The 23,576-nt window shown below is 40.0% G+C and overlaps 6 protein-coding genes across 20 annotated transcripts in view; 1 reads left to right on the top strand and 5 right to left on the bottom strand.

Annotated features, from left to right (window-relative positions):
* Window positions 1–22: 22 nt before the first annotated feature.
* LOC105686321 (dolichyl-diphosphooligosaccharide--protein glycosyltransferase subunit STT3B) lies at window positions 23–3,693 on the bottom strand. 2 transcript variants are annotated; one of them, XM_012401003.3, is made up of 7 exons: window positions 3,327–3,693; window positions 2,034–2,732; window positions 1,644–1,954; window positions 1,021–1,564; window positions 487–948; window positions 315–405; window positions 23–209 (listed from the first exon to the last, which is right to left on the bottom strand). In XM_012401003.3, the coding sequence occupies exons 1-7, from the start codon at window positions 3,545–3,547 to the stop codon at window positions 183–185; spliced, it is 2,355 nt and encodes a 784-aa protein (XP_012256426.1). In that variant the 5' UTR covers window positions 3,548–3,693; the 3' UTR covers window positions 23–182. The 2 variants fall into 2 exon arrangements, with proteins under 2 accessions (XP_012256426.1, XP_012256425.1); XM_012401002.3 differs by having other exon boundaries at window positions 23–174; window positions 3,327–3,691.
* A 297-nt stretch (window positions 3,694–3,990) lies between these two features.
* LOC105686332 (isopentenyl-diphosphate Delta-isomerase 1) lies at window positions 3,991–5,376 on the bottom strand. The gene is made up of 2 exons (XM_012401019.3): window positions 4,716–5,376; window positions 3,991–4,646 (listed from the first exon to the last, which is right to left on the bottom strand). The coding sequence occupies exons 1-2, from the start codon at window positions 4,992–4,994 to the stop codon at window positions 4,188–4,190; spliced, it is 738 nt and encodes a 245-aa protein (XP_012256442.2). The 5' UTR covers window positions 4,995–5,376; the 3' UTR covers window positions 3,991–4,187.
* Window positions 5,377–5,516: 140 nt separating this feature from the next.
* LOC105686320 ((E3-independent) E2 ubiquitin-conjugating enzyme) lies at window positions 5,517–13,712 on the bottom strand. 2 transcript variants are annotated; one of them, XM_012401001.3, is made up of 8 exons: window positions 12,842–13,712; window positions 12,127–12,459; window positions 11,342–11,989; window positions 11,055–11,265; window positions 10,787–10,970; window positions 10,381–10,706; window positions 8,590–10,272; window positions 5,517–8,522 (listed from the first exon to the last, which is right to left on the bottom strand). In XM_012401001.3, exons 1-8 carry the CDS (start codon window positions 13,061–13,063, stop codon window positions 8,125–8,127), a joined length of 4,005 nt encoding a protein of 1,334 aa, XP_012256424.2. In that variant the 5' UTR covers window positions 13,064–13,712; the 3' UTR covers window positions 5,517–8,124. The 2 variants fall into 2 exon arrangements, with proteins under 2 accessions (XP_012256424.2, XP_025601768.2); XM_025745983.2 differs by having other exon boundaries at window positions 12,994–13,712.
* A 154-nt stretch (window positions 13,713–13,866) lies between these two features.
* On the bottom strand, window positions 13,867–19,174 carry LOC105686328. Of its 5 annotated transcripts, none has more exons than XM_048659930.1 (9): window positions 19,039–19,174; window positions 16,188–16,374; window positions 15,972–16,107; window positions 15,661–15,881; window positions 15,362–15,422; window positions 15,149–15,277; window positions 14,507–14,857; window positions 14,363–14,445; window positions 13,867–14,268 (listed from the first exon to the last, which is right to left on the bottom strand). In XM_048659930.1, the coding sequence occupies exons 2-9, from the start codon at window positions 16,265–16,267 to the stop codon at window positions 14,142–14,144; spliced, it is 1,188 nt and encodes a 395-aa protein (XP_048515887.1). In that variant the 5' UTR covers window positions 16,268–16,374; window positions 19,039–19,174; the 3' UTR covers window positions 13,867–14,141. The 5 variants fall into 5 exon arrangements, with proteins under 5 accessions (XP_048515887.1, XP_048515885.1, XP_012256436.2 ...); XM_048659928.1 differs by lacking the exon at window positions 19,039–19,174 and adding an exon at window positions 17,417–17,608; XM_012401013.2 differs by lacking the exon at window positions 19,039–19,174 and adding an exon at window positions 17,022–17,159.
* Window positions 16,831–19,707, top strand: LOC105686330 (galactokinase-like). 3 transcript variants are annotated; one of them, XM_020852734.2, is made up of 7 exons: window positions 16,831–16,965; window positions 17,590–17,783; window positions 17,970–18,156; window positions 18,500–18,642; window positions 18,710–19,004; window positions 19,088–19,409; window positions 19,490–19,707. In XM_020852734.2, the coding sequence occupies exons 2-7, from the start codon at window positions 17,622–17,624 to the stop codon at window positions 19,584–19,586; spliced, it is 1,206 nt and encodes a 401-aa protein (XP_020708393.2). In that variant the 5' UTR covers window positions 16,831–16,965; window positions 17,590–17,621; the 3' UTR covers window positions 19,587–19,707. The 3 variants fall into 3 exon arrangements, with proteins under 3 accessions (XP_020708393.2, XP_020708392.2, XP_012256438.2); XM_020852733.2 differs by lacking the exon at window positions 16,831–16,965 and adding an exon at window positions 17,203–17,345; XM_012401015.3 differs by lacking the exon at window positions 16,831–16,965 and adding an exon at window positions 17,209–17,345 and having other exon boundaries at window positions 17,587–17,783.
* Window positions 19,530–23,576, bottom strand: part of LOC105686322 (sodium-independent sulfate anion transporter-like) — an 18,897-nt gene continuing 14,850 nt past the window's right edge. For 6 of the 7 annotated variants that reach the window (XM_048659917.1, XM_012401004.3, XM_048659918.1 and 3 more), the window contains 9 exons: window positions 23,096–23,334; window positions 22,820–23,021; window positions 22,439–22,659; window positions 21,995–22,340; window positions 20,949–21,251; window positions 20,551–20,696; window positions 20,274–20,444; window positions 19,995–20,148; window positions 19,628–19,916 (listed from right to left, as the gene is read on the bottom strand). In XM_048659917.1, the coding sequence (XP_048515874.1) occupies window positions 19,876–19,916; window positions 19,995–20,148; window positions 20,274–20,444; window positions 20,551–20,696; window positions 20,949–21,251; window positions 21,995–22,340; window positions 22,439–22,659; window positions 22,820–23,021; window positions 23,096–23,334 (1,823 nt within the window). In that variant the 3' untranslated portion in view covers window positions 19,628–19,875. Of the gene's footprint in view, window positions 19,605–19,627; window positions 19,917–19,994; window positions 20,149–20,273; window positions 20,445–20,550; window positions 20,697–20,948; window positions 21,252–21,994; window positions 22,341–22,438; window positions 22,660–22,819; window positions 23,022–23,095; window positions 23,335–23,576 lie in introns of those variants that run through there. The other variant, XR_007279993.1, reaches the window with a different exon arrangement.

Here is a 23,576-nt window from a genome sequence, read left to right as displayed (position 1 = left end):
GGACGGTGATGTTTTTTTGTAGTTTTTTTTTTTTTATTAAAAAATTTATTATTGAGGATCGTTTGGGAATGAATGAGAATGGCATTTACGTTACGTGGTAGTCCTTCTCTGGAGCTTCTGCCCCTTCACCACAGTCGGCCGACCCTTGATGACACCTTTCTTGCGACGCGCTGTCTGTAACATCAATTTCCAACCCCCCATAATTTCAACTACGCTTCTGGATCATCCGGTGTACTCGTTAGACATAAGCAAACGATACGAGAGACACATCAACTCACGTCCCCTTTCTAAATTTCAAGGAATATAAGACTCACCTTTTTGCTGATGAATGAGCTCGTCCTCCGATTGATGGTGCGCTGCGAAATTGGAATTCTTGGCCGGTTGAATTCCTCCGGTTTCTTCACCCTGCGGAAATCGAATGATACACGATTTTATCGAATTGCGTTAAGTGGAAATACACGAGCGATCGAGGTGAGCGAAAATTACCTGTAGATTCTAACGAGCCAATGTTCTGTGGTGTATGCTTCGTCTAAGTACGTAAGTTGAAAGTTTTTATTACCAATTTCAGCGTTGCGAGTTCTATCAAAGCCTGCCGGTGAGCGGTAATCTATTTTCACTTCTCCAAAACGGTAATAACTCAGCTTGTACATCAGAGAATTGAGGAGAGTGGGAGAGCCCTCGGAGTCCACCCTGAACTCTCCTCTCTCCGTGAAGTAGTCGCTCTCTCTGATGTCCTGCGGATGTTCACCCTCCGCTATCCGAACCATCCATAAGAATTTGTTTATGTCGTCGCCAGAGTAACCGATCATTCCACCAAAAATTACTAGCACGTAATCCACGTCTAATGATGTCATTATATCGTAAGCAGCACTCTCGTTCGAACTCATGGCTTTGCCAACTAAAGCGATATGCGAATTATTCCACGTATTATTGTCCACCAATGTTGTCCTGTTGATGATTTGAAAAATTTGAAGACCTCGTGACCCAGAAATATAAATAACCAACATCAAGTCTACTTACCTATTCGCCATGCCAGCTATCTGGTAGCCATAGTCCCACCAACTCATCACTCGTGCATCATTTGGTGTGTTTTGGGCAAGCCAATAGTAAGCTTCTCGAAAATCATCAAGTATGGAACGACCGCCGTCGTTGCTATGGGAGGCTAAGACTATGGAAGGACTAGAATAAGCATTGCTCGTAACCCATGTACAATGTACGGTGAACATCATGAGGAGCATAGAAATTCCAATGACGACACCGTTGCGGAGATTCGCTCCCAGACCGTCCCCTGACCCCTTGGGTCGCTCGTGTTTCATGCGACGCAGTTTTCCTGCTTTATCGTACAATGCTCGTCCCGGGCTTCGTTCCGTTTCTTCTTCGCTTTCCTCCTCACTTCCATCCCCGCCGTCTCGCTCACCTCCCTCCTTATCTTCTTCTTTCAAGAATAATTCTAATAAACCACTGAACGCAACTCCAGCTAACATGCAGACGACAGGAGTCAGAGTCAACATCAATCGTACCATCACTCCGGCGAAATATACCGCACTCAGAGCATAAAGTACCACTGTAAGAAACAAAAAACTCGACATAGAGAAAAAGAAGTCAACTAATTTCCGAACCTGAATCTAATTGAATATCCTTACCAAAGACACGTTCGTCGTTAATATGTTTGATGCAGTACCACAAGCCAACTGGGAAGGTGGTGACGAGAATATGTAGATCAAAAAAGAAACTGAACCAAGTGGTAGGCTGGTGTTCAGAAACAGAAGCTATGATGGGAATATGAATTTTTGCGTATCCTGTATCCCAAAGAGAGTAAAATCGCCCGCTCCATGGAGCGACGAGTCCTGAATACGTCAGACCAATTAGAATTAACAGGAGTCCTGCCGCGGTGATGGTTACAACACCGCCAAAATACTTCATCTCAGATTTGGTGAGCATTGTCCGCAGGTACCTGCAATGAGATGAGAATTTTCCATGTGAAAGGTTCTTTCCTGTTGAAAATCCTGATGGCTCAAGTTTAGATATATTACCTGAAAACTGCTATGAAGATTAACAATCCAAATACCCCACCGGCAGCCATATGTTCCGACGTCCTTATCGGTTGAAAACCGACAAAAGGAATTTGCATACTCAGCAGTAATCCCAGGATGTAGAATGTCGTATAGCTCGTAAATAATCGATTGCTATACCGATTCATTACCAAAAGTGCGAACACGTGTAATGGGATCAAATTTATTATGAAAACATATCCTCCCCAAGCGGATACCATGTAGAAATAGGAGAGGGCGGTAAGGGCAGCCCAGAATATTGAGCCAGTCTTGACGGACTTGACCCAGAGGTAGTAGGTGAATTGTAGTGCAAAAATTGCAATTCCCTCATTGTCGTAACTTCCGGCTACAGACCTGGATATGTATCCGGGTACAATTGCTATGAAGCAAGCGGCAAATAAACCTGCTCCCGCACTCCACAATTCTTTGGTTAAGAAATAAGTGGAAATTGCAGTTAAACCGCTAAACACCGGTGCCAAGAATACACATATGTCTCTGATGTGAACGGGAATGTTAAGAGAATGAAGAATGTAATGTATAGAACCAGAAGTTATCATCAATCCAGGGTACACCGTCCCACCAACGATACGACCCAGAGGGTACCATGCTCGTTCGTCGAACCAGTTCAGAAAATTGTAGAACCCATGCTGTACCATATACGCGGTCGCTCGATAGTTGAACCTTGGAACATAAGATATAAATTTTTCTCAAAGATTGATCAGTCGTTATTACTGCAATAATTGAAAAACAGGTTCTCATATTGATTAAATAAATAATTTGAGAAACATGAAATAAAGTACAGCCTGCAATGGAATATGATTATCAAAAATATATTATAGTAAAACTGGGAGTATCGCATGTGAAAATTACTAAACAGGTAAATGGTTCATCTGAAAATATTTGGTATTTCAAAAGAACGTTTCAGATCCTCGTTTAAAATACCGATATTTTTTCTCTTTACTGGCTAGGAAACTCAGTTCACAACCAACAGTGAAGAAGCATGAATAAAAAGGTGCTAGAGATTATAAATAATTCTTGAACAAGTGTGAACAACTTTTGGAACCACTTATATCCTGATCTACGATAGGATTACAAGGCTCGTCAGAGAAAAAAATTCCGATAGTCTCAAAACGGAACCTATGCAGTAATCGTATTAACGAAGTCCACGATCTAACCTGATAACTATTGCACTACAGCGTCCTCAACTTGTGATGCGGTATTTATCGCATTAAATGTAGCCGTATGGTTGATAAAACATGATAAAATTATACGTACCATGGATCGAATTCATGGATAATACTCTCGAAACGAATAACAGCGAATAATCGTGAAGCGAAACCCGATATCCACGCGAGAAGTAAAACGGTGAATGTAATTAACGAACTGAGACCTGCGGCATTAGTTAGGGTTGAACTTTTCACTTGCCGCGAGGTCGGCTGTTTGTCGGGGAACAGGACTTTCTTCGCGTACGGTGCGGCCGCCTTGGAGGGCAGCATTTTTAATTATCTTTTGATTTTCTAACAGACTTTATTATATCTTACGAAATTTTAGCTAACACCGCCATACGCGCACAAACACCGGTTCCCACACGACACGCAAGCAAAGCAGACCGCACGAAAGTAACGACACGTCAACTCTTAACATGGCCACCACCACACCCGAATGTCCCTAGCTTAAGAATTAGGCGACCTCTAAACTCGACTCTACAAATTAAAAAATAAAAAGTATATAAACATACTCGTGTCCGTAATGTCATAATGTAAACATTCATCACGTTAAGGAAAAACAAACTATAATTTGGCATAAAATAAATTCAGATGCCTCTGAATAATTCCTTGGTTAATATATAATTATATAATTATTATTATTAATATATATAATTATTTCTGGTACCATTGACTGGCAGTCAATATCAAATATCAATGCTATATCAAATAGATTTTTTTTAAGTGAATGGAAAATTTTTATTATTAGACTTACACCTAATAAATATTGTAAAAATATGTTTTATATACATTTTAGTCAAAAATATTATGCTTCTTCGCTGTTATTTGTTACTTTTTGTTAATTAATTTGGTGTGAAGTATTGTTGAAATCTGTGTACCTTCAGATGCAGAAATATTCTTGGATACTTAATTAAAAACGCTGTATATGCACATGATCTTGCAGATCTTTTAAATGCTGTAAATTTTCCCACCAAAACGGTAGTTTATGCGTGAGAATTAGTCTGAACCATGGAGTAAGGGGACAGTCTAAGATCTTTAAGAACTCTGGCATATGTTCCCTAGATACCCAACGTAATTCGCTGACCTCATCAGCATTGGGATCAAGAGTGACGTGCTCTTTTTGTAAAAATAATATGTAGTCTATTTCATGTTCTCCCCAATACCCATCACCGATATCGTGATAATGGATTCTGGTAAGGTAAGTGAAGTCGCTTGGCGCCACTTCGTCCACAGGTATACCTAGCTCATAAGCCAGTCTCCGTTGAGCTGCCCTACGAATACCAAGTACGTTGCTTTCCTCAGTTTCCCCGGGAATCTCTGCCAGCGGATGACTACAGCAGGTATTTGTGTAATGTGAAGGAAAAGTTACCTGAAGAGTAAGTGAGAGTAAAAGAATTGTCCGGTTTAAAAATAATTCAACGTCATATCGAGGACTCACTTTGTTCGCCGACCGTTTTTGCAGCAATAAATCTCCCTCTCGGTTAAAAAGAAAAACGCTAAATGCTCTGTGAAGCGGTATACTGCCGTCTTGAGTGACTCTGTGACAGTCTCTTTTGGATGCTTCTCCGAGGGGACGATCTTGATCGTCCACCAATATGCATCGTTCTTCCAGCGCAGCTTCTTGTAGAGTGGCTGTTTGCATAGTAGTGTAGTGACGGTTGATTCCAGAGAGGGTTCCTCTCAGAAAATTTCTAACCCCATTACATCCAGCGAACATTGTAAGTCAATATTTATTGCCTAAATGTCAGACAATGGTGACCCCAAAAAATGTCAGCCGCAACAAAAATCTCGCATTAAATCGGTACAGATGTTTGACAGCTTGACGATTTTCCCAACCTAAAGAATCACTCAAAAGAAAATTTTATTTTTATACCGATGGGTTACTCGTTGATAACCTTGGGCTGGCAAAATTCATTGCATTAATTCTAACTATTCAACACTATGGAATACATTTGAGCGTACAAAAACTGATAAGAATGTATTTATTAATAGCAGTTTTCTCTTCACGCGACCTCCTTGACATGAAACACGACACCTTTGACAGCTGACACGAATATGCAAATACATAGTGTATCATCTGTTCTACGGCCACCCGCCACTAGGGACTTATATTTTAAAATGAAAAACTAGATTTCGCGCGATTATTAAAACCAGTTTTACGACGAGTTGAAAATATTTGGTTTCAATCGTTTCAATCATCCAACTGGATTTATCAATTATAAATTATTTCATCACATCCTTTAATTGCTTAGTGACTTTTATTGATTCAAAATCAAGATTACATAATTTATTTTAGAATAATATCAATGAATATACCATACCAAGTTATTTATTTTTTTTTAAGACAAACAACATAGGGCCGAGTATTTATTGGTAATAAATTACGTTTAATCATTTCCCAACAGTATGATTAAAACACAGTAGAGCAAAAACAAAGCTTATGGCTTATGAGTAAAATTTATAGTAATATAAATAGCTGGCACATATACAAGGCATCCCGAACATCACGTTCCAACGTTTCCCATGTTTTTTTTTTCACATTTTACTCACTTTATTTATTATTTGTTCATATTCAATATAAGTCCGTGTTTTTGCGGTATGACTTACGTAATTTTCTTTTTCGTTTTGTATTTTTTTTTTTTTTTTTGTTTCAGTGAACAGCACCATTGATAGTTGACAGAAGTGGAGGAAGGAAATAAAAAAAATAAAATGAAAAAAAGTTAAAATTATGTAGCGTAGAAAGACCTGTTCTTTGGGAGGGATAAACAGTAACGATGTAGTGCTCATAGAGACGATAAGTAACGTCGGGATTTGGAAATTATTATCATTTTATGGAATCAATATTTTTGTTCTTCTGTTTTTCATCGATATATCTTGATATAAATCAATAATTAGATGCATTGAGGACGTAGTATAATTGTAGGAACACACACCATTACAGAGCTGCTAAATTATGCTTGGAGAATTCGATTTTGAATCAACATAGGTATAGCAGCTGGCGCGATATAACTTTGGCAATTTACTGAAAAACTAATTGCTTAAGATTTAAATTCCTCACTAATCACGTACAATCATACACTCTTTTTATTTTCCTTTATTTTTAGTTAGCTTCCTTCTTTCTCATCACAACTTGTTCTGTACATATTTTCAAATCTGATTCTTCCCAGAGGCAAATCAGCGTTAACTATTACTTTTATTTTTATTTACTCTTTATTTCTTTCAACTAAATATGCATCTGTAAATATGAACGGTTTACGATCCTTTGATTATCTAATTTGAAAATATACTTTCTGCCACTAATTTTCAAACAATATTTTATCGAACAGGAACCAACTAAATTTGCAAACAAATCAAATACTAATCAAAACTGTACATTTTAATGAAAACGACAATTTACTGACTACAGAATATTTGCGGTACAAAAATTTTAATAAATTTTATAAAATAAGTAATAATGAACAAAAAAAAAACAAACAAAAAAAAAGTTTCGTTACAAAAATCATAGAACTAATAAAAATAATAATAATTATGATAATAATAAAATCACCAGACAAATTCTAGGTGCACACGACAACCCTAGACAAAATACGTATCTAACACACGTATCCTGATAATACTGAAGAAATGTATTTTAATTTATACGATCATTCAAATTCAAATAATTAATAGTACTACAATTAAATTGCTTTTCAATAATCTAAGATAGTAAACTTTTACAACGGTTGCCGTAGATTGGAATCTATGATTTCTCTTACGCCAAATACCAAAAAAAAAAAGGAAAACGAAAAAATAAAATAGAAAGAATAAATAAAAAAAAGTTTACAAATTAATAAAAAGAAAAAATAAGAGAAAAAAAAATATGTATAAGAGAAAAGAGTATCTAAGTCTTTATTTTCTTCTAATCTATAATAATAATTAACTTTTAATTTCTGAATAAGTTTCGCTACCTGAATCGCAACTAGAGTAACACTACCTTCTAGTCGTTTTTAATAATTTTATTCAATATATCATATTAGTGGATGGCATATGATTTCATATGACTGAAACATAAGGAATTTAAGTCAGTGAATTCTAATTTAATATCTATTCACGTATGTTATTTATTTAATTTTTTTTTGTTTTTTACTTTTTTCTTTAGCGTCGCAATAATTGTTACAATTATATTACCGAATAAACGTTGGCTCTGGCATATTGCTACTTATTAATTTCTTTTTCTTTCACATTGTTGTAACCGTTTATTTTTCGTTTTCATATAATATAGTTAACTGTATCGGAAAAATTTGAGTGGTATTTTTAGGATGTCGAAAAAGTTTTTTTTTTTTTTTTGTTTCATTATAGAAATGGTTAACGTGTAGACTTTTATCGCGACAGAGTTACCAGATGCGGAGATTGGTCGTAAAGCTTTAATCTTTTATTATCTTGTCCACTCTATTCGATGGAAAGATTAAGTTCGTCGATAATAAATGACGAGAAGGTAACGCAACTTTATGTCCAATGACCGTCTGGAAATTTTAATAATCGACGACGAATTATCACCGTGGTATTGTGAATGACGTACAAACTGTATTTTTTTCAGGCCGCGTTTCACGAGATAACGTAAGTTGTTTACAGATCGAAAATTGTCATGTTCTCTGAAGTCAAACAAGGTACTGAATACAGTCGATTACCTAATTACCCCTTTCAGAAGTTTACCTGTGTTAACTAACCACAGCATCGATAACTATGTTTGCATTCAATAAATAGATACTATAAACATATCGATTTCAAGAATAGTTATTAATTCAATTAATATATTACCGAATAATTGTATAATTTTTGTAAGCTAAAGGTTTAGATTTACCTTGTGGCTAGCTGGCGTTACGCTCCGGCGCAATCTTTTTCGTCTCGCTCAAATTTGCGACGGAAATACTCGTCGAGGTGGTGATTTCGGTTTTCTTTTGCACGTTATCCGGACACTGGCCGTTAGAATTTATCTTTTTTACCTCTTTAGTGCCGTTCGTCTTTGTAACGTCCGACTGTTTAATAAAAGAATCCGAATTTTTATCATCTATATTTACCCCGACGATCGACTCTTTTGACGTTATTTGCGATTCCTTCGAATTCAGACCACCCAACGACCCGGATACTCGGCTCGTTATACTCTCCTTCGCAAGAACATCCTTGAACGTCGCTAAGGTCTTTCGCAACGTGATACAAAATCCCCTGGATGCAGGTATTAGAGGAAATTCAGGAAGAATTTTGTCATCTGCAAGAGAAATAGCCGTCAACTAAAAATTTAACCCTCGGTGATAATCAAACGTTAATTTACGTACCATAGTCGGCTATCTCTTTGAAGGTCGTGGGGGTGATGGGTGACATGGGGTGTTGGTTGTTGTGTTGCTCGGATATTTCCATCCACAAATCGAGTCTCTGGAGTAATTTCTGCGCGTGTCTCTTGAAGTGTTGGATGATAGTTTCTTTGAACACCAGCGGTGGATGTTGCAAGAGTTTGGTTTGAGCTTGAACGAGTTTCAAGACTACCATTTCGTTGTACATTCTCGAATTTTCGCGGCCTTGTTGAGATCCCTTTTGTTTCTCGTATCCGGCCTCGTTGAAGTACGGCTCGGACACGAGAATCAAACCTTGAATCGATACGATTACCTGCAGTAGAGTCGACGAACTGGTCCATATTTCCGTGCCGCGACCCGCCCAGGTGCCCAGTAAGCTGACGCAGACTTTTCCGTCCTCGTATAAATTCGGGTTCAGTCTGTCGCTGCAGTAAGAAATGTAATGACACAAGGGTGGAGCAGCAGGATAATCCGCCGATAGTTGAAAGTCGAACAGAAACAGTCCATCTTCGTAGGGCGTTTTTTCTGGCCCCCGAATCATGACGGAATATAAATCCATCCGATCTTCGAATCCTTTTACCCAAATACCTGGTGGCAGAGAATTCCTCAATAGCCTCAATTCCTTGGAAACGGTTCTGAAGAAATTTGATGCGTCGGTGGGCTGAAACATGGTCAATTTGAACTTGTGGCTATCGGGGGCAGTGTCCTCGATCGAAAAGCCCTCGCCTTCCATGTAAACTGGCGGTGGGATATCAACGGAAGGTTCGGACGGCACAGACAAAAGCTCGATGGGCTTGTTCTCCTCTTTTTTTTGTTTTCTCTGAGGAGAAGAATTGTTCGCAGCGTCGGAAAGCGACATTCTTGCCAATCCAAATCTTTTGGAAACCTCCGCATGAGCTTGCACCAGTTGAGCTTTTATCAATGTACAAAGTTTCACGCAAACGTGAGAGTTGGCAACGTATTCTTGATTTCTGGCATTTGCCTTGTCTACGCTCTCGTCCTTCACCGGTTCCGACGTTTCGAGAGCAGGCGAGCGATCGGCTGTGTTGTTCACGTCTTCGCTGAGAAGGAATTCTCCACTAGATTCACTTGAGCCGCATTCCTTTTTGGAATTCTCCACGGAAAATAAACCGGAATCTTCTGGGTTTGGATTAATATCGATGAAAAGTTGATTGATTTCATCTTCATCTTCCTTACTTGATTGCTTTTTAGCGGCAGGGTCCGGGGCAGGGGTACCACCTTGTGGCATTTCTTCAACTAGCTTTGTACTTTTTGTTTTCGAGGTATTGGTGGTTGTCTGCAGATTGTTTGTGTTAGTAATATTAGTATTTTCGATATTATCTTGCTCTGGATCGATTTCAGTTCCTCCGGATTGATGGGTGAACAATCGAGTCACTTGATCAGCCATCCTCTGTGCTACATTCGCTCTACCGCGTTCTCTTACACGTTCCAAAAGACCTTGGAAATGACTTTCGTGAAAGAATGAAGTCGCCATCAACTTGTCCATGTATCTACAATCTTTGTATACTTCGAGAAGTCGTCTCATCACTTCCGTAGTTTGTAGAGATGGATTTTGCGTGAAAATTTCTTCTAGCCTAGACATTGCGATCCTCGCTTTTTCTATGTGGGCCGCTAATTTTGGTTTTATATTTTCCGTTTGCTCTGCTCCTGTTATTGAAGAATAATCTAGTTACCGAGAATAAAAACTACTGAAAACATCTAACTATCCACACTACTGAGAAATTAAATATCATTTGAGAACGTAATAATTACAACCTTCGGTATCAGCAATAAAGCAATCCTCTGACTCGGTTTCCCATGATGCTTCGGACGACACGTCATCCCAAAGTTCTCCTTCGTCGCCATCGTATTCACCTACTTTATACAAGTCTTGTGGCCAGCACATACTGACGTGACCGTCGACCCACCAAACTTTGACTCGTCCTTCTGGATAATTGTCTAGGACCTGCCCAGCTGTACATCCAGCGTCTTGACCCTCAAAGTTCGCTATTCGAATGACCAAGGTCCCCGGCCGGTATTGAAAGTCTGGATGATCTTTCAAATCATACACGCTTACTTCCCGTTCTTGTAACATCGTTGGTCTGATACAAAAATGTCAGTGCTCATTATCGGCGATTTATCATATGTAAATTACGTTGCGGGACAAAAAAAATGCACTCACTGAGGGCTCTGACTTGACGTATAAGTTCGGAACCATTTGACTTTAGCTGTTCTGCCTTGATGATCGACGCTCTGCACCACGCCGTACATCCTGGACTCTTCTTTTTGATCAACGACAAAGTCACCAGGAAAAAATTCCTGATCATCCAGATGATGTATAGGATATAACTGCGTAGATGGAATACCTGAGCGCAAAGGTTGAATCTCATGACAATAACTGTGTGCCCGTTAGAAGTTTGTAATACTGAAAAATTTGAATATAGCCGTACCAATTTCTACGGAACCATCCTGCCAAACAACATTAGCTTTTGTGCTAGTCGACAGAGTTTCCACAACTATTTTTGTTCCAGGAACTAACGGCACGGGTGCCACCTTCTTCTTGGCCTTGCACAATTTTTTTTTCTTCAAAACCTTGGTCATGAGAGCTGGACCTTTCTTTTTTTTACCCGTTGAGGTCACGCAAGAACAGTCACTCGATACCTGTAATTCGAATATCGATGTTGTCAAGAGTTCCTGAGGAAGAAAATAATTGCTGACGTTTTCTAATTGCGCTCACCGAAGCTGTATCACTCAGGGATCCAGTATCTTCCGTGTCCCAATCGTCTGAACTTTCAGCGTTGGTATTTTGAGGAGGTGGTATAAGTGAATTGTTTGTTACAGAGTTGTGAGTATTATTGATAGGGTTGTTCGCCAAATTAGCTTCCATTCGATCTGCTGTTTGACGATCTATATTTTTACTTTTCCAGTCAGCGGGTTTAGTGATTATTTGGACGCGTGATTTCCTCGGCCCATGTTTTGGGATATTGAATATTTCCCGTTGCTGTTTACGCCACTGTTCCCGGCTAATCACATTTTCATTTTCTTTGACCACGTAAAAATTTCGGTCACCGACTTGTAGAGTCGATGGCTCGAAAACATTGAGCAGTCTTAATTTTTTGAGATCATCACCTTGCACTACAAAGTTTGGTTGGGCCTGATCCATCCCTGCACCATCTTTGGAATATGCTCTGCACTGCCAGTGAACTCCGACAGAATCAGTCTCTACTTTCTCGACGACAACTTTGGTTATTTTTTGAGGCTTAGACTTTCTTTTCGCTTTTAATTCCTTAGTACAAAGAATCCACTGCGCATCTTCTAAGCAATGAAGTGGCCCCCACAAACTCTGGCCTGGATAGAATTCCAACAAATGCGGAAAATCATTGTCCTGAAATTAAATATATACTATTATTACAAGGTTTGACGTTTCCAAGCTTTGAAAATCTTTCCTACTGTACCACCATATCTGAGATCACGTGCAAAATTATCTCAGATAGCAACTTGGCAGATAAATTCATAAATTACATTTTCTCGCTTTTCCTCAAACTGGTCCAGAGCACAAGCGTCAATCTCATTTATAACACAACGTGATCCGTCTGGCATTGCCAGCCAAAGTTTAGAGTGAACCATTTTTATTCCACCGACCCAAGAATCCATACACACTGCTATATCGGCAGTAAATTCCTCCAGAGGAACTAGGTCTTCACTTTTAACGTTGGTCAAGACTTGCTTAGTCCCCATGACTTGAACACATGCGGTCAATTCGATGTCTCGACAGTAGCCTCTCTGCGTATCTTTTCCTTTGATCATACGCCGCACAACGTCACCGGGCATCAAAGATCTGTCCGCTAGGTTTACCTAAAATTATAAACAACTGATAAGGATGTAGTTCTTGTTTAAATATTTAAATATTGTAGTTCTTTAATTCAATGTCCTCTTCCGACACCGTTATGATGATCTGACAAGATGCCAATATAATTTGAACTACATAGACGCCTGGGAAGTCTGACAGTTGGAGAACCGAAAGCTAAATAAAAATTCATAGTTAGCGCGTTTTGAATCGCGAAGATGCGCCCTGGCTCCTGTTAAATGTTGGCGGATGCATGGTGGGATCGGGGACAACGATGATCGTGTGTAATAAAGTATTGAACATGTTCCAGAAGCCGGTTATAGAAGATAAATCGATCCATTGAACTAATGAAAGAACTATTAATCGGGCAAAAAAGGGTAAAATTGAGACCTTTTTTGAGTTGACGAGTTCCTCGACGCCGGAGGGGTGCCAGACCGCACGAATTTCCCCTTTCTTTCGTTTGGGGCTTTCCTCGTTGTCCGAGCTTTCGTCCGATGAGTCGGGGTCGTCATTTGCCATAACAATACCGAACTCTACATTACCTCGTTTGTCTACTCGGTAGACAACGTCCTCGTAGAAATATTGGTGTTCAATCGACGTGCTCGCAGCCATGTTTTATTATCGTTTAATTTATCCAGTGGTGCCGACACTCGGGAACATTCAAGATTCAGGACCCGCGGACGGTGCGCGATAGTGCGGCACTAGCAGAACACTCGCTATGATCTACGGGAAGAAAAGCAACGACAGAACAGCAGATTTTACGGCGCACACTCAACGGAAGACCAACCCGAAGGCAACCGTTGAGGGTAATAATTAGCAGGGAAATTAAGGAAACTGAAAGGCAAATTGGGCGATAGAAAAAAAAAAAAAAACCGAATAAAAACACCGTCACCATCGACCGATTGGGGGGTGAACGATTGCCGTTCGATTCTTAAAAACTGGAATTTCGCGGTTCCGAAGATTTTTCAGGATTTTTTATAGATTCCTCTCAACTGCCCTTCATCACCCCTCTTCCCTTCGCGGCCCATTTTATATCGCTACCCGACACCGGCTATTTTGCGGCTGATTTATACCCGTCAAGACGTTCAATTATTCAAATCAGAGGTCACCTTTTCAAGACAAAAACGACGAGCGAATTCGAGAATGCGCCTCGGCGCGCTATTTTTGAAATTCGATAATTGGATTTTGGCCCATAACGTATTTGGCTCTATTCTAATTCATAAACTTGATTTGCTCATTACATTTAAAACTTTATTACTGGAAAAATAGAAAGAAAAAAAAAACTACTCTGACGATGATAATATTGTGTTATTCAATCGATCAAAGTGCGTCTGATGTATTACTGAATATATCGGCTATTTTTGTTATCGATACACTTTATCAGAACTGCATTCTCAATACGTATTTAAAGCCGATATTTTTAAATTTCGCCATCGATGGAACGAAAATTTAATTTTTATTTTTTACAAACTACATTATACGAGGTGTACGTACTATGATATAAATATCATAAAGACCCAAAATATATGTCATCTTCTGATGTTGATATTCGTTTCTGATATATAATGTTATTCTTTGGTATCTGATGGATGGATTGAACGTATTAACAGTAATTACCAGCTGTCAAATTTGCGGGATAATTACTCATTTTCAGCTGCCGTAATAATTGATCCTGCCAATATCGTCCTGTTCAAACAGCGAAATGGGTTCGCTGAAAGCCTTGTCCCAAGCTCTGTAAAATCGTTTGCACGTCATCTTCGTTTTGATGAAAAAATACATAGGCGTTGAAGTTCGTCGCCACGTTACAGTTTGTGTCCCTGAAATACGATAACATGACCGTCCCCTCACGTCGTGCCTCGTGTCATCCGATTCCCATGAGGAATTCAAAGAATTATTCATTTTCCTACATACCCTGCGATGTACGCGAAGTAGTCCGAGATGTTAGCGGTGCGCCCACAGGACGATATTTCCATGTAACTGTGTTTCATTAGGACCTGGAAAACGTCGAATGTTTCGATTTTTTGATTCCAAGTTCATCGCACACTAAAGGCTTACATTTTCGTCCACTTCTCGGGTGACCCTGATTCCGATTTCCAGACATTCAAACCTGACCGGAGTAAGATGAATATCTCCCGATCTAAGGAGCCGCCAAATAGCTTTCTCTATTTGTTTTACATCACCTTCGGTTCCGGTCGATATCGAGCCACAATACTTGGTGTGGAAACCGGGTTTCAGAAGATTATCGTCTCCGTTCAAATCGGCTTCGCTCAATTTCGGTGGGTCTTCGTTCTGCTCGTTTTTTGGGACCGGACTTCTCAGCAGCAATCTCTTCATGTGTTCTATACCGGAACTTTGAATCAGGCTGACAATCGGCCCATAGAAATCTCTGGATTGCTTATAACGATGCTGATAAGAGAAAACGAAAGTTCAGAATTATATAATCTTGACGATTCGGTGATGCTTGACCAGACACCCATAGCTGATAACGCGCAATCTCAATCGGTCGAAACAGCGATCGGGATCCCGAGTTATTTCGCAGCACGAATAACTATTCGGTGCAGATCACCGGCGAAATATTGCTAACTGTATCGGAACACGTTATCGGCGGATGATTTTTATCATCGAGGGAATTCGGACGAACATGCGACGATGCATAACGATGTCACGAAATAACTGATCGGAAATAGGGGGTTGTACCTTGACGACGTGAATTGATATGGGTCGTCCAATGGCTCTTTTCATGATTTTGCCAAGCCTACCCTTGGCACTCGCCGTTATCACGTTCCCGTTAATCTCGTCCAGAACATCACCAACCTCGATTTTATCCTGATAAGAATTAAAACGTAGTCAGCATTTAATTGGCACACACAATGTATGGCAGATAACATGACACGGCGGTATTTTCCTTACATCTTCAGCGGCGACGGAATTTTCTTCCAAATTCACTACGAGAGCCTTTCCTTCTATGAAGCTAGACGACGAGTGAAAAAGAGTTGATTCGGTGTGAATTTTATTAACAACAGCGTATATTGCATGATTTCAATAATCCGATTACAATTGAATAAAAAAAAAAAAAAAAACAAAACGAATAAAACAGTGAGATAGTAATTCATGAGAGAGCTTGAACTGCGATCTTTGACTTTACCGCAAATGAGATCAAGTTAGCCAGATATCAATAAATTACATCTCTTCGTCCGTATAATACTTACGAAACTGATATGCCCAGAGTTTTACAAGGCACAAGTTCAAGGGCTGAGCACTCTGGTAGTTGCCACGTATCGTCCAAAAAGCTAGCGTTCTTCAGATTCAAATTGAAATTCAACTTGGTGCTCTGAAGTAAAACCGACAGCAGTATTTGCGTCAGAATTTCATCGCCCAAAATACTGTGAGGTTCGTAAAATTCGTTGGCGAGCAACGGAGTGTTCTGTAACTGTTGGAAAAATGATATATTTGTAAATCAAGTTCGGATGCAAAGTCCATGTAAACTTTGCACGAAGTTCTGCGTACATTTGATGCTTACTAAAATTTGTACCGGTACGTGAAGACATTTTCGAGACAGACAGATTCGTATCAAAAGTCTCAGTCGTCCAGAAGGAGATCGGAGTCGTGGGTTTTCTTTCACAGCTTGTACAGCCGAGGTGTAGGAATAGCTGAGACTGATCATTGCTTGATTATGTAAAATGGATAATTCAAGTAGGGGGAAAATAAAGTTCAAACGACTGGGGATCTTACACACCTTTGATTCTTGTCTGTGATTTCTTCCATCCAAAACCAGGCTTCGGGTAATTTTGGAAACCCAATCGCGTTCATGCGCATCACGACACCTTTTTGAAAGCATCTTTCCAAACTCTTACAGAAGGATGGCAGGTTTATATTGCTATCATTAATTTCTGTCTTACACTCCGTCAACTTGCGGGTCCAGCCTTGAGTGTGCGATGAAAAAAGAAAAAATTACGGCGATTATTGGAAAACATTGAAGAAGATTAAACTTGTTTAAGATCTACTAAGAATATGATACTCAAAAGAATTCTTATGGTAGAGTTACCCGGAGCAATATTATCAGCGGGATTATCGATTTATGAATTACTACACCTAGATCTATGTACAGATATGCATTGAACGTGATACAATTGTTATCAGGCATCTCTGTGTAAATAGCTTGACTTTATGACGGTATTAAGTATGTTGTAGCATAAGTTAAACAATTATTTGGAAAGTCTATAGACGATGGAGTTGTTTGCAGCTGGCATTAGCCCGCGTTTATTTTTGAATAATGTCATGGGAGATTTCAGCTTAAAGCGACATGACATACCAGCAAAATCACAGCTGAGCCGGATGGCGACATTCTCAATCGGTTAAAAATCAATAAAATTGTCAAACGAAAAACAATATGATTGAAAAAACGGCTATAAAAATAAATAGCCAGTGACGTATTGATACCGGAATCAACTTTTCCTGAAAGAGTGCGTGAGATTATTGAGCCTGCAATTTGGATTCGCTTTCGTAAACTCATGGTGAAGTAACATAACCCTTATCTGTCAAACGTAGTTTAAAATGATGAGAAAATTACCTTTCAACTCTTTGATCAAAGGATCTGAGACCGACATTGCATAGTGTTATTAGATACTCTTATCTTAGATCAAATACTGAAAAAATACACGAGGTATTTCTCTATTTTCACTGAAGTTATTGCCATGTTTATGACAAGCGTTTGTTTCTCTGACTCCCACGCATTCGCGTACTACACCATGTAAAGTTTCATACTTTTTTCTTTATCAGAACTTTGATAACTCTAGGAAGCATGTACAGTTCTCGATCTTAATTGCCACTAGCTCTTGACTTCGGTCATAGTCAGTATCGTGCTAGCCCTCGTTCGAACCACATTTAGACCACTGTGAGATATAGTTACTTCATATTAGTTATCTAACTGTCTAAAATTAAATTATACTTTATTAATTTTATTACCTCGTCTTATGTTCTCAGTCATTTATTCGAGACTTTGGGTTTTTGAAAAATAGTCTGTGTGTGACAAACATTGCACACATGTTACGTATCCAATTAAAAAAAAAAGATCATCTGCTTGCACCAGCTGATCAGTTCTAATGAGGTTGCCTGTATCAACTTTTGCCTTCTAGCAGTGTCTGCAAAGAGATTCAATTGAGAATTTAAAATGGCTACAGTGATACCCGACAAGAATGATGTTCGAGTTAAGGCTCTCCAAACATTTGCTAAGGAATTTGGAGAAGATGCAACTGTATGCGTCTGTGCACCTGGTCGGGTTAACTTAATCGGAGAACACACGGATTACAATGAAGGCTTCGTTTTACCAATGGTAATTTTAATCAATCCTACTCAGTTCCACTTCATTCATTCGTTCACGTGATTGTACCCGCTTGAAAAGTCTGCCTGTAGATTATGAAAAATTTTCCATTATGTTAGTGAAATGGTTATCAATGTTTCCAATTCCCTCACACATACAACCTTCTCAACAGGCTTTAATTATGTTTACATTCTACAGGCCCTTCCAATGATCACTGTGATTGCTGCAAGGCCTAATCAATCCCCAAAGTGCGTTCTTATCACGATGAGCGATGCGATCGGTACTATCAGCCGGACAGAATTTGATATAAGTAATAGGGATGCTCTCAAACCTGGAGAACCAAAATGGGCAAATTATATTAAAGGGCCGATTGCAAACTTCACATGTTAGTAGGACAGAGTTTCATTCATTGCATCTCATGCCTCATAAATGTCTGTGAATTGTTAGATACAAAAGATCATCAATAACAAAGATTTGTGCGATTGTAAATGATAAATGCGGCAGTGTAAAAGGCATAAAATCTTGATAAGCTTTATGACGGATTTAGAAGATTATCTTTTAACTTTTTATAAGACTCCGCCGCTATTTAGATTTATAAGATTAACAATTTGAGCACCAATAGATGATACGCTGATAAAAAAATTTTTATCCATAATTTTCAAGCAGCTTTTTCATGGCTATTAGTTTTAAAAAATTTTCATAACAATAACGACACCTACTTGCTCCAGGCACTCTACCCGGGTTCGATGCAGTAATTATATCCAGCGTACCAGTCGGTGCTGGGTTGAGTAGCTCGGCAGCTCTAGAGGTTGCGACATATACGTTATTGGAGGCTCTCAGTGGCTGTCGAACTGTCAAATTAAGCGACAAGGTGAGCCTCATATTTTTTCACGCTATTCAATATCAATGATAGTAATAACAGATCATTTTATTTTAAGGCAGCGGCGTGCCAACGAGCGGAGCATGAATTTGCTGGCGTACCATGTGGGATAATGGATCAATTTATATCTGTGATGGGTCAGGAAGGTCACGCGCTGCTTCTCGATTGCAGAGATCTGAGTACCAAGCTTATTCCAATGGTGCAAAATGACTACGTCTTTTTAATAACAAACTCAAACGCCCCGCACAAGCTTTCCACCAGCCAATACACAGAGCGTCGTGACGCTTGCTATGCAGCTGCTAAGAAATTGAATCTGAAAAGTTTGCGAGACGCAACTATTAAGGATTTAGATGGTAAATAATTTCAGCTGGAGCGAACGGATCTTACCAGATTAAAATTGAGAGTCTAACGGATTTTTACCCGTTCATTTCTACAGTTTTGAAGGCACAGAAGGCAGACGAGGTACTAATCAAAAGGGCGCGTCACGTGATCACAGAGATAATCCGAACCCAAGCCGCTGCTCAGGCGTTGGAAGCAAGTGATTTCGTTAAGTTCGGCCATTTGATGAACGAGAGTCATGACTCTCTGCAAAAGGACTACGAGGTGTCGTCCAAGGAACTGGACTCCCTCGTCTCCGCAGCCAGAGAGATAGACGGTGTTTTGGGTAGTAGGTTGACCGGAGCTGGCTTTGGGGGCTGCACCGTCACCCTGGTCAGAAAAGGATCTGTGGATGAGCTCATCAAGAATATCAAGCAGAAGTAAGTTATGCGCAATATGATTTGAAGTTACATGTATATTCCAAATACTGCAAGGCATTCATTGATTTTCTTCTCTTCAGATACTCGGGCACCCCAACATTTTACGTAGCGACGCCTGGCCCAGGAGCCAGAGAGATGGGAATTAACTATTGCAAGTGCACCGACGAGCTTCATTAACCGACAATGATTGTTGATCTAGTAAATTGCCAAAGAATTAATTAATCTTGTGTTCTATTTTATTAGTCTCTCGATGTGATACGCTCAAAATCAAAATAAATATATATTTTTGCCGTAAAAATAGTAGCAAGATTGATTCTCCCTGCGGTTGTACCTCTGGATTGTTTTTCTCATTTTCTTTCATACATCTACTCATATGTATAGCGTTATTACAATAAGTTGGTAACTATATTAATACTGATACTGAACTTGGCATCTCGCCAAAGCCGTAATATCGGGTTCCTCCGTTTCAGTGTCTTGCAGGGGAAGTTGTGGACGGATTGGAATATTCTAAAATGAGAGGAAAAAAAAAAGAGTTTTTGAAAAAGTTCATCGTGAAACGGAACATCCGTATCGACGATATCTCACCTTTGAGGTAATCGTTTAGTTCAGTTTCACTCGCGCTACATTTAAGTTCCGAGGGTCTAACGCCACGGAATATTTCAACTATGCTCGGTTTCAAGTTGTGGAACAATAGCGGTTGTCCACGTCCAGCAAAGTCCTCGACTAGGCTTTTGATACCCTGAGAAAACGAATTAACATAAGTTCAAAAAATCGGACTCGCCAGCGCTATCGTAAAAAGAAAACCAGAGTCGAAACGACGATAAAAAACAATTATAAACCAGGTCAATGAATTTCCGTTCTCACCTTGGCAGCGGTAAAGTCAGCTGCTTGTATGTGCGTTGAGTCAATGACAACAGGAACGGCATTTCCTTGTCGTAATCCCTGTTTGCTGATAACAGCTCTTACATATTCAACGCTAGGAAAGACGAGGCTTCTGTCGGGGGTGATTACGAGGTACTCGTATCCGCTGGTGCTCTGATAACGAAAAAATAATATCGTGTAGACAAAACAAAAAACGAAATGGTTCAAACTTTGTTACGGTGAGGTATCTCGAATTGATCAACCGATAACATTGGCCTACCACAGCTTTGTGAACGTGCAGAGTCGGTCTGGCAGAGGCGTAGAGAAGGAACAGAAGATTGACACCGATCCCGATAACGATGCCCAATTCCAATCTGATGAATAAACAGCAAAGGAAAGTCGTGATGGCGGGTATGAGGTCCATTTCTGAAATACAACAAACGACGCACACCTGACATTATCAAAGATCGGTGAATTGGATGCTATAATTGAAGGAAAAAGTCGTCACTCCTTCGTCATTGATTATCTTTCCTCATTTATCGGTGAAGAAAACCAGTTGTTGAAAAATATCTTCCATTGATAGCGTTTGAGTAAAAAACTACGTGAGGTTTTTACTTTTTCCGCCTCATCAAAACGGAATTGATGGGGTAAGAAAAAAGGAGATAATTGAAAACTCACTCTTGGTTCGCCACATCGGTTTGATGACGTGAAATTCGACCATGAAGACGACCGCGGCTATTATTACCGCCGCCAAAGCAGCTTTTGGTATATAGGTGAAATAAGGCGTGAAAAATTGCAGAGAAATGAGCACCATTAGACCGGTGTATACGCCACCCATGGTAGTTTTTACACCGGACGCGTTGTTCACCGCACCTCGACTGAGACCTCCGCTAACCGGAATTGAAGACACGAAGGATGAGAGGATGTTGCACGCGCCCAAAGCCAGCATCTCCTGCGTTGCATCTATGGGTTTTCCGTCCGCTGCATTCGACGAAAAAGAAAATTGTAACAATAACAATAAATAACACGACGATTCCCAAAATTTATCAAACTTCAAACAACGACAATAGAATTAATTATTCATGCGGTGTACTTTGAACGAAAAAAAAATATAAGAAAGAGGCAAAAGAAAAGAATAATAATTGTCCCGATAAAACCGGTTCTCTATTTTATACTTGTTTTATCGAAAAATATTTCGTCGCAATTTCAACAACCGCGACACATCGCGTTACAAATATATATTTGTTTTTTTTTTTTTTACCTACAGTTTTACACAGAAGCGTTAGGTAGATGAAAATTAAAGGTGTGGCGTAGTATCTGAATAATTGCGAGAGTTTTATCGATAAGTTATACTCGCGTATAGTAACAATGTGCATAAAATCGATGGTCCATTTTTTCTATTTCATTTTATTCAGCGCGAGGTAGACCGATCCGAATAAAAAAAACCGTAAGAGAAAAAAAAAAAACGACTTTTGGCGTAGATAGGAAGGCACGCGTAGAGGGGGGAGGGGAGGGGGAATGTGGATCCCCAGGAGAAATTCGTACACCATATGGCGGTAGCTGTAACGGATCGAAATCAAGCGAGGAAAATTAAATCCGTTAGGATTTCGTTCGAGACAGCCGGTCTCAAGATCCTTGACGAATGATCCGAAGGAGAGTACAGCGCGACGGAGTTACCTATTCCTGAAAAATTCTACAGAACGTGACTGAAATTATTTACTCACAAAATACTTTCGAGATGGCGATCGTTTCCAGAAGACTGATTAACGGTACAACGAAACATCCGGATCCCAGAGCGGAAACCATCTCGCCGAAATTGTACGTTTCGTTGCCTACGACGGCGTTGACGGGCGGAGGTTGAAATTTCGGTAGTCCCGGCTTCACGTACCCCGACAATACTACGGGGGAACTGCCCAAATGATGTTCCAACAGGTAACAACCGACGCCGCAAATTATTACGACGAATATATTTCGCGCCGTTGACATAAACCAGAGGCAATTTATAACGACCTTCTGGACGGGCGTCGGTTCTTTGGCGTCTTTGGAGGTCACCCGTATGTCCTTGAGTTTCTGCGAGTAAAAAATTATCATGCGGAAAGCGAATGAGTGAAAAATAGCGGAATTTTTATTTGCCACAAAAAATTTTGACGAGGAACCCGTAAACTCACCCTGAGAACGAGGAGGACGGCCATACAGGTGACTCCGAGTACAGCGTCCCACAGTCTGGTCTCGCCGATGTGTTCGAAAATGGCTTTCCAAGAATCCAGGAATTTCAAAGCGTTAAAATTCAGTCCCAGAATATCCTTGACTTGCGAAGTAGCTATGATTATTGCCGCCGCTGACGTAAATCCGACCGAAACGGGACCGGAGATAAAATCTATTAAAAATCCTGCGGCGAGAAATGAGGATAAATTATTCAACAACACCAGCCTTCCATTTTCCGCGTTATTTTAGAATCACATTGTCCTCGATCGAAGGCGCTGCGTATCGCCGATCCTGCGGTACACGTATACCGCGGCTATCTTATCAGTTTATCGAATATTCTTTACCCAACTGCAATAGTCCCATCATCAAGGTGACGCAGCCGGACACGAAGGTCAGAGCGACCGCGAATTCGGCTCCCAAATTTGATCTTTGCAGCGTTTCTTTGGTCAGGATCGCCGCTATGGCGGTCGGGCCGACCGGAACGTCCTTGGACGGTCCCAATATCGTGTAGACGAAACACGCCATGAACGAGGAATAAAGACCGTACTGAAAAACGGAATGGATAAATTGAAAATCTTCCAAAACCGGGAGGAAAAAAGGGAGAACAATCGTTCGGGTACCTGTGTAGGGAGGCCGGCGACGCTGGCGTACGCAATCGCTTGCGGTATCACCGTAAGACCGACGGTGATACCGGCGACTAAATCGGAAATGGCAAATTCTTTGTTGTATCTCGGAAGCCAATCGAAAACCGGTATCCTTCTGTAGAGTATTTTTTTTGTGCACGACCTCCTCGCTCTTCGCAAAACCCATTTTGGACCGGAAGAACAGTCGAGTCCTCGTTCCGGATCGTTTGGCGGTGCTTGAAGTGAAAAAAGTAAAAATAAAACGATCGTCGAAAGGAGAGAGAAAAATCGACGAAAGCCGGTGGGGCCATTTCGGGGAAATTTATTCAACCCTTGTTCAAATCGGGGAATGAATAAAATTCGCTGAGGGGACGAGAAAGAGGGTACAACACGATTTCGGAAGTTCGAAGGTAGTTTTAGTCATCGCGAGAAAATATAACTGCAATGTAGGTATAATCGTGTTTGCGTAGAATGAAAA

Source organism: Athalia rosae, chromosome 8 (genome assembly GCF_917208135.1).
Source record: "Athalia rosae chromosome 8, iyAthRosa1.1, whole genome shotgun sequence".
In the NCBI taxonomy this organism is placed as follows: Eukaryota; Metazoa; Arthropoda; class Insecta; order Hymenoptera; family Athaliidae; genus Athalia; species Athalia rosae.
The sequence above is the reverse complement of the archived record's forward strand: the minus strand, read 5'-3'. Positions and strand labels throughout refer to the sequence as shown.

Excerpts from the sequence above, each read along its gene's own strand:
- LOC105686321 (XM_012401002.3), bottom strand. The coding sequence starts at position 3,547 with ATGCTGCCCTCCAAGGCGGCCGCACCGTACGCGAAGAAAGTCCTGTTC. Across the intron at positions 1,955-2,033 it reads ATCTTCATAGCAGTTTTCAG|GTACCTGCGGACAATGCTCA; the intron begins GTAATATATCTA and ends ATCTCATTGCAG. Across the intron at positions 1,565-1,643 it reads TAACGACGAACGTGTCTTTG|TGGTACTTTATGCTCTGAGT; the intron begins GTAAGGATATTC and ends TGTTTCTTACAG.
- LOC105686332 (XM_012401019.3), bottom strand. The coding sequence starts at position 4,994 with ATGTTCGCTGGATGTAATGGGGTTAGAAATTTTCTGAGAGGAACCCTC. Across the intron at positions 4,647-4,715 it reads AAAAACGGTCGGCGAACAAA|GTAACTTTTCCTTCACATTA; the intron begins GTGAGTCCTCGA and ends CTTACTCTTCAG.
- LOC105686320 (XM_012401001.3), bottom strand. The coding sequence starts at position 13,063 with ATGGCTGCGAGCACGTCGATTGAACACCAATATTTCTACGAGGACGTT. Across the intron at positions 12,460-12,841 it reads AACTCGTCAACTCAAAAAAG|GTAAACCTAGCGGACAGATC; the intron begins GTCTCAATTTTA and ends TTATAATTTTAG. Across the intron at positions 8,523-8,589 it reads CAAAGAGATAGCCGACTATG|ATGACAAAATTCTTCCTGAA; the intron begins GTACGTAAATTA and ends TTTCTCTTGCAG.
- LOC105686328 (XM_012401013.2), bottom strand. The coding sequence starts at position 17,058 with ATGTCGGTCTCAGATCCTTTGATCAAAGAGTTGAAAG. Across the intron at positions 16,108-16,187 it reads ATCACAGACAAGAATCAAAG|TCTCAGCTATTCCTACACCT; the intron begins GTGTGTAAGATC and ends AGCAATGATCAG. Across the intron at positions 14,858-15,148 it reads TATCAATTCACGTCGTCAAG|CATCGTTATAAGCAATCCAG; the intron begins GTACAACCCCCT and ends TTCTCTTATCAG.
- LOC105686330 (XM_020852734.2), top strand. The coding sequence starts at position 17,622 with ATGGCTACAGTGATACCCGACAAGAATGATGTTCGAGTTAAGGCTCTC. Across the intron at positions 18,643-18,709 it reads CTGTCAAATTAAGCGACAAG|GCAGCGGCGTGCCAACGAGC; the intron begins GTGAGCCTCATA and ends TTTTATTTTAAG. Across the intron at positions 19,005-19,087 it reads AACTATTAAGGATTTAGATG|TTTTGAAGGCACAGAAGGCA; the intron begins GTAAATAATTTC and ends TCATTTCTACAG.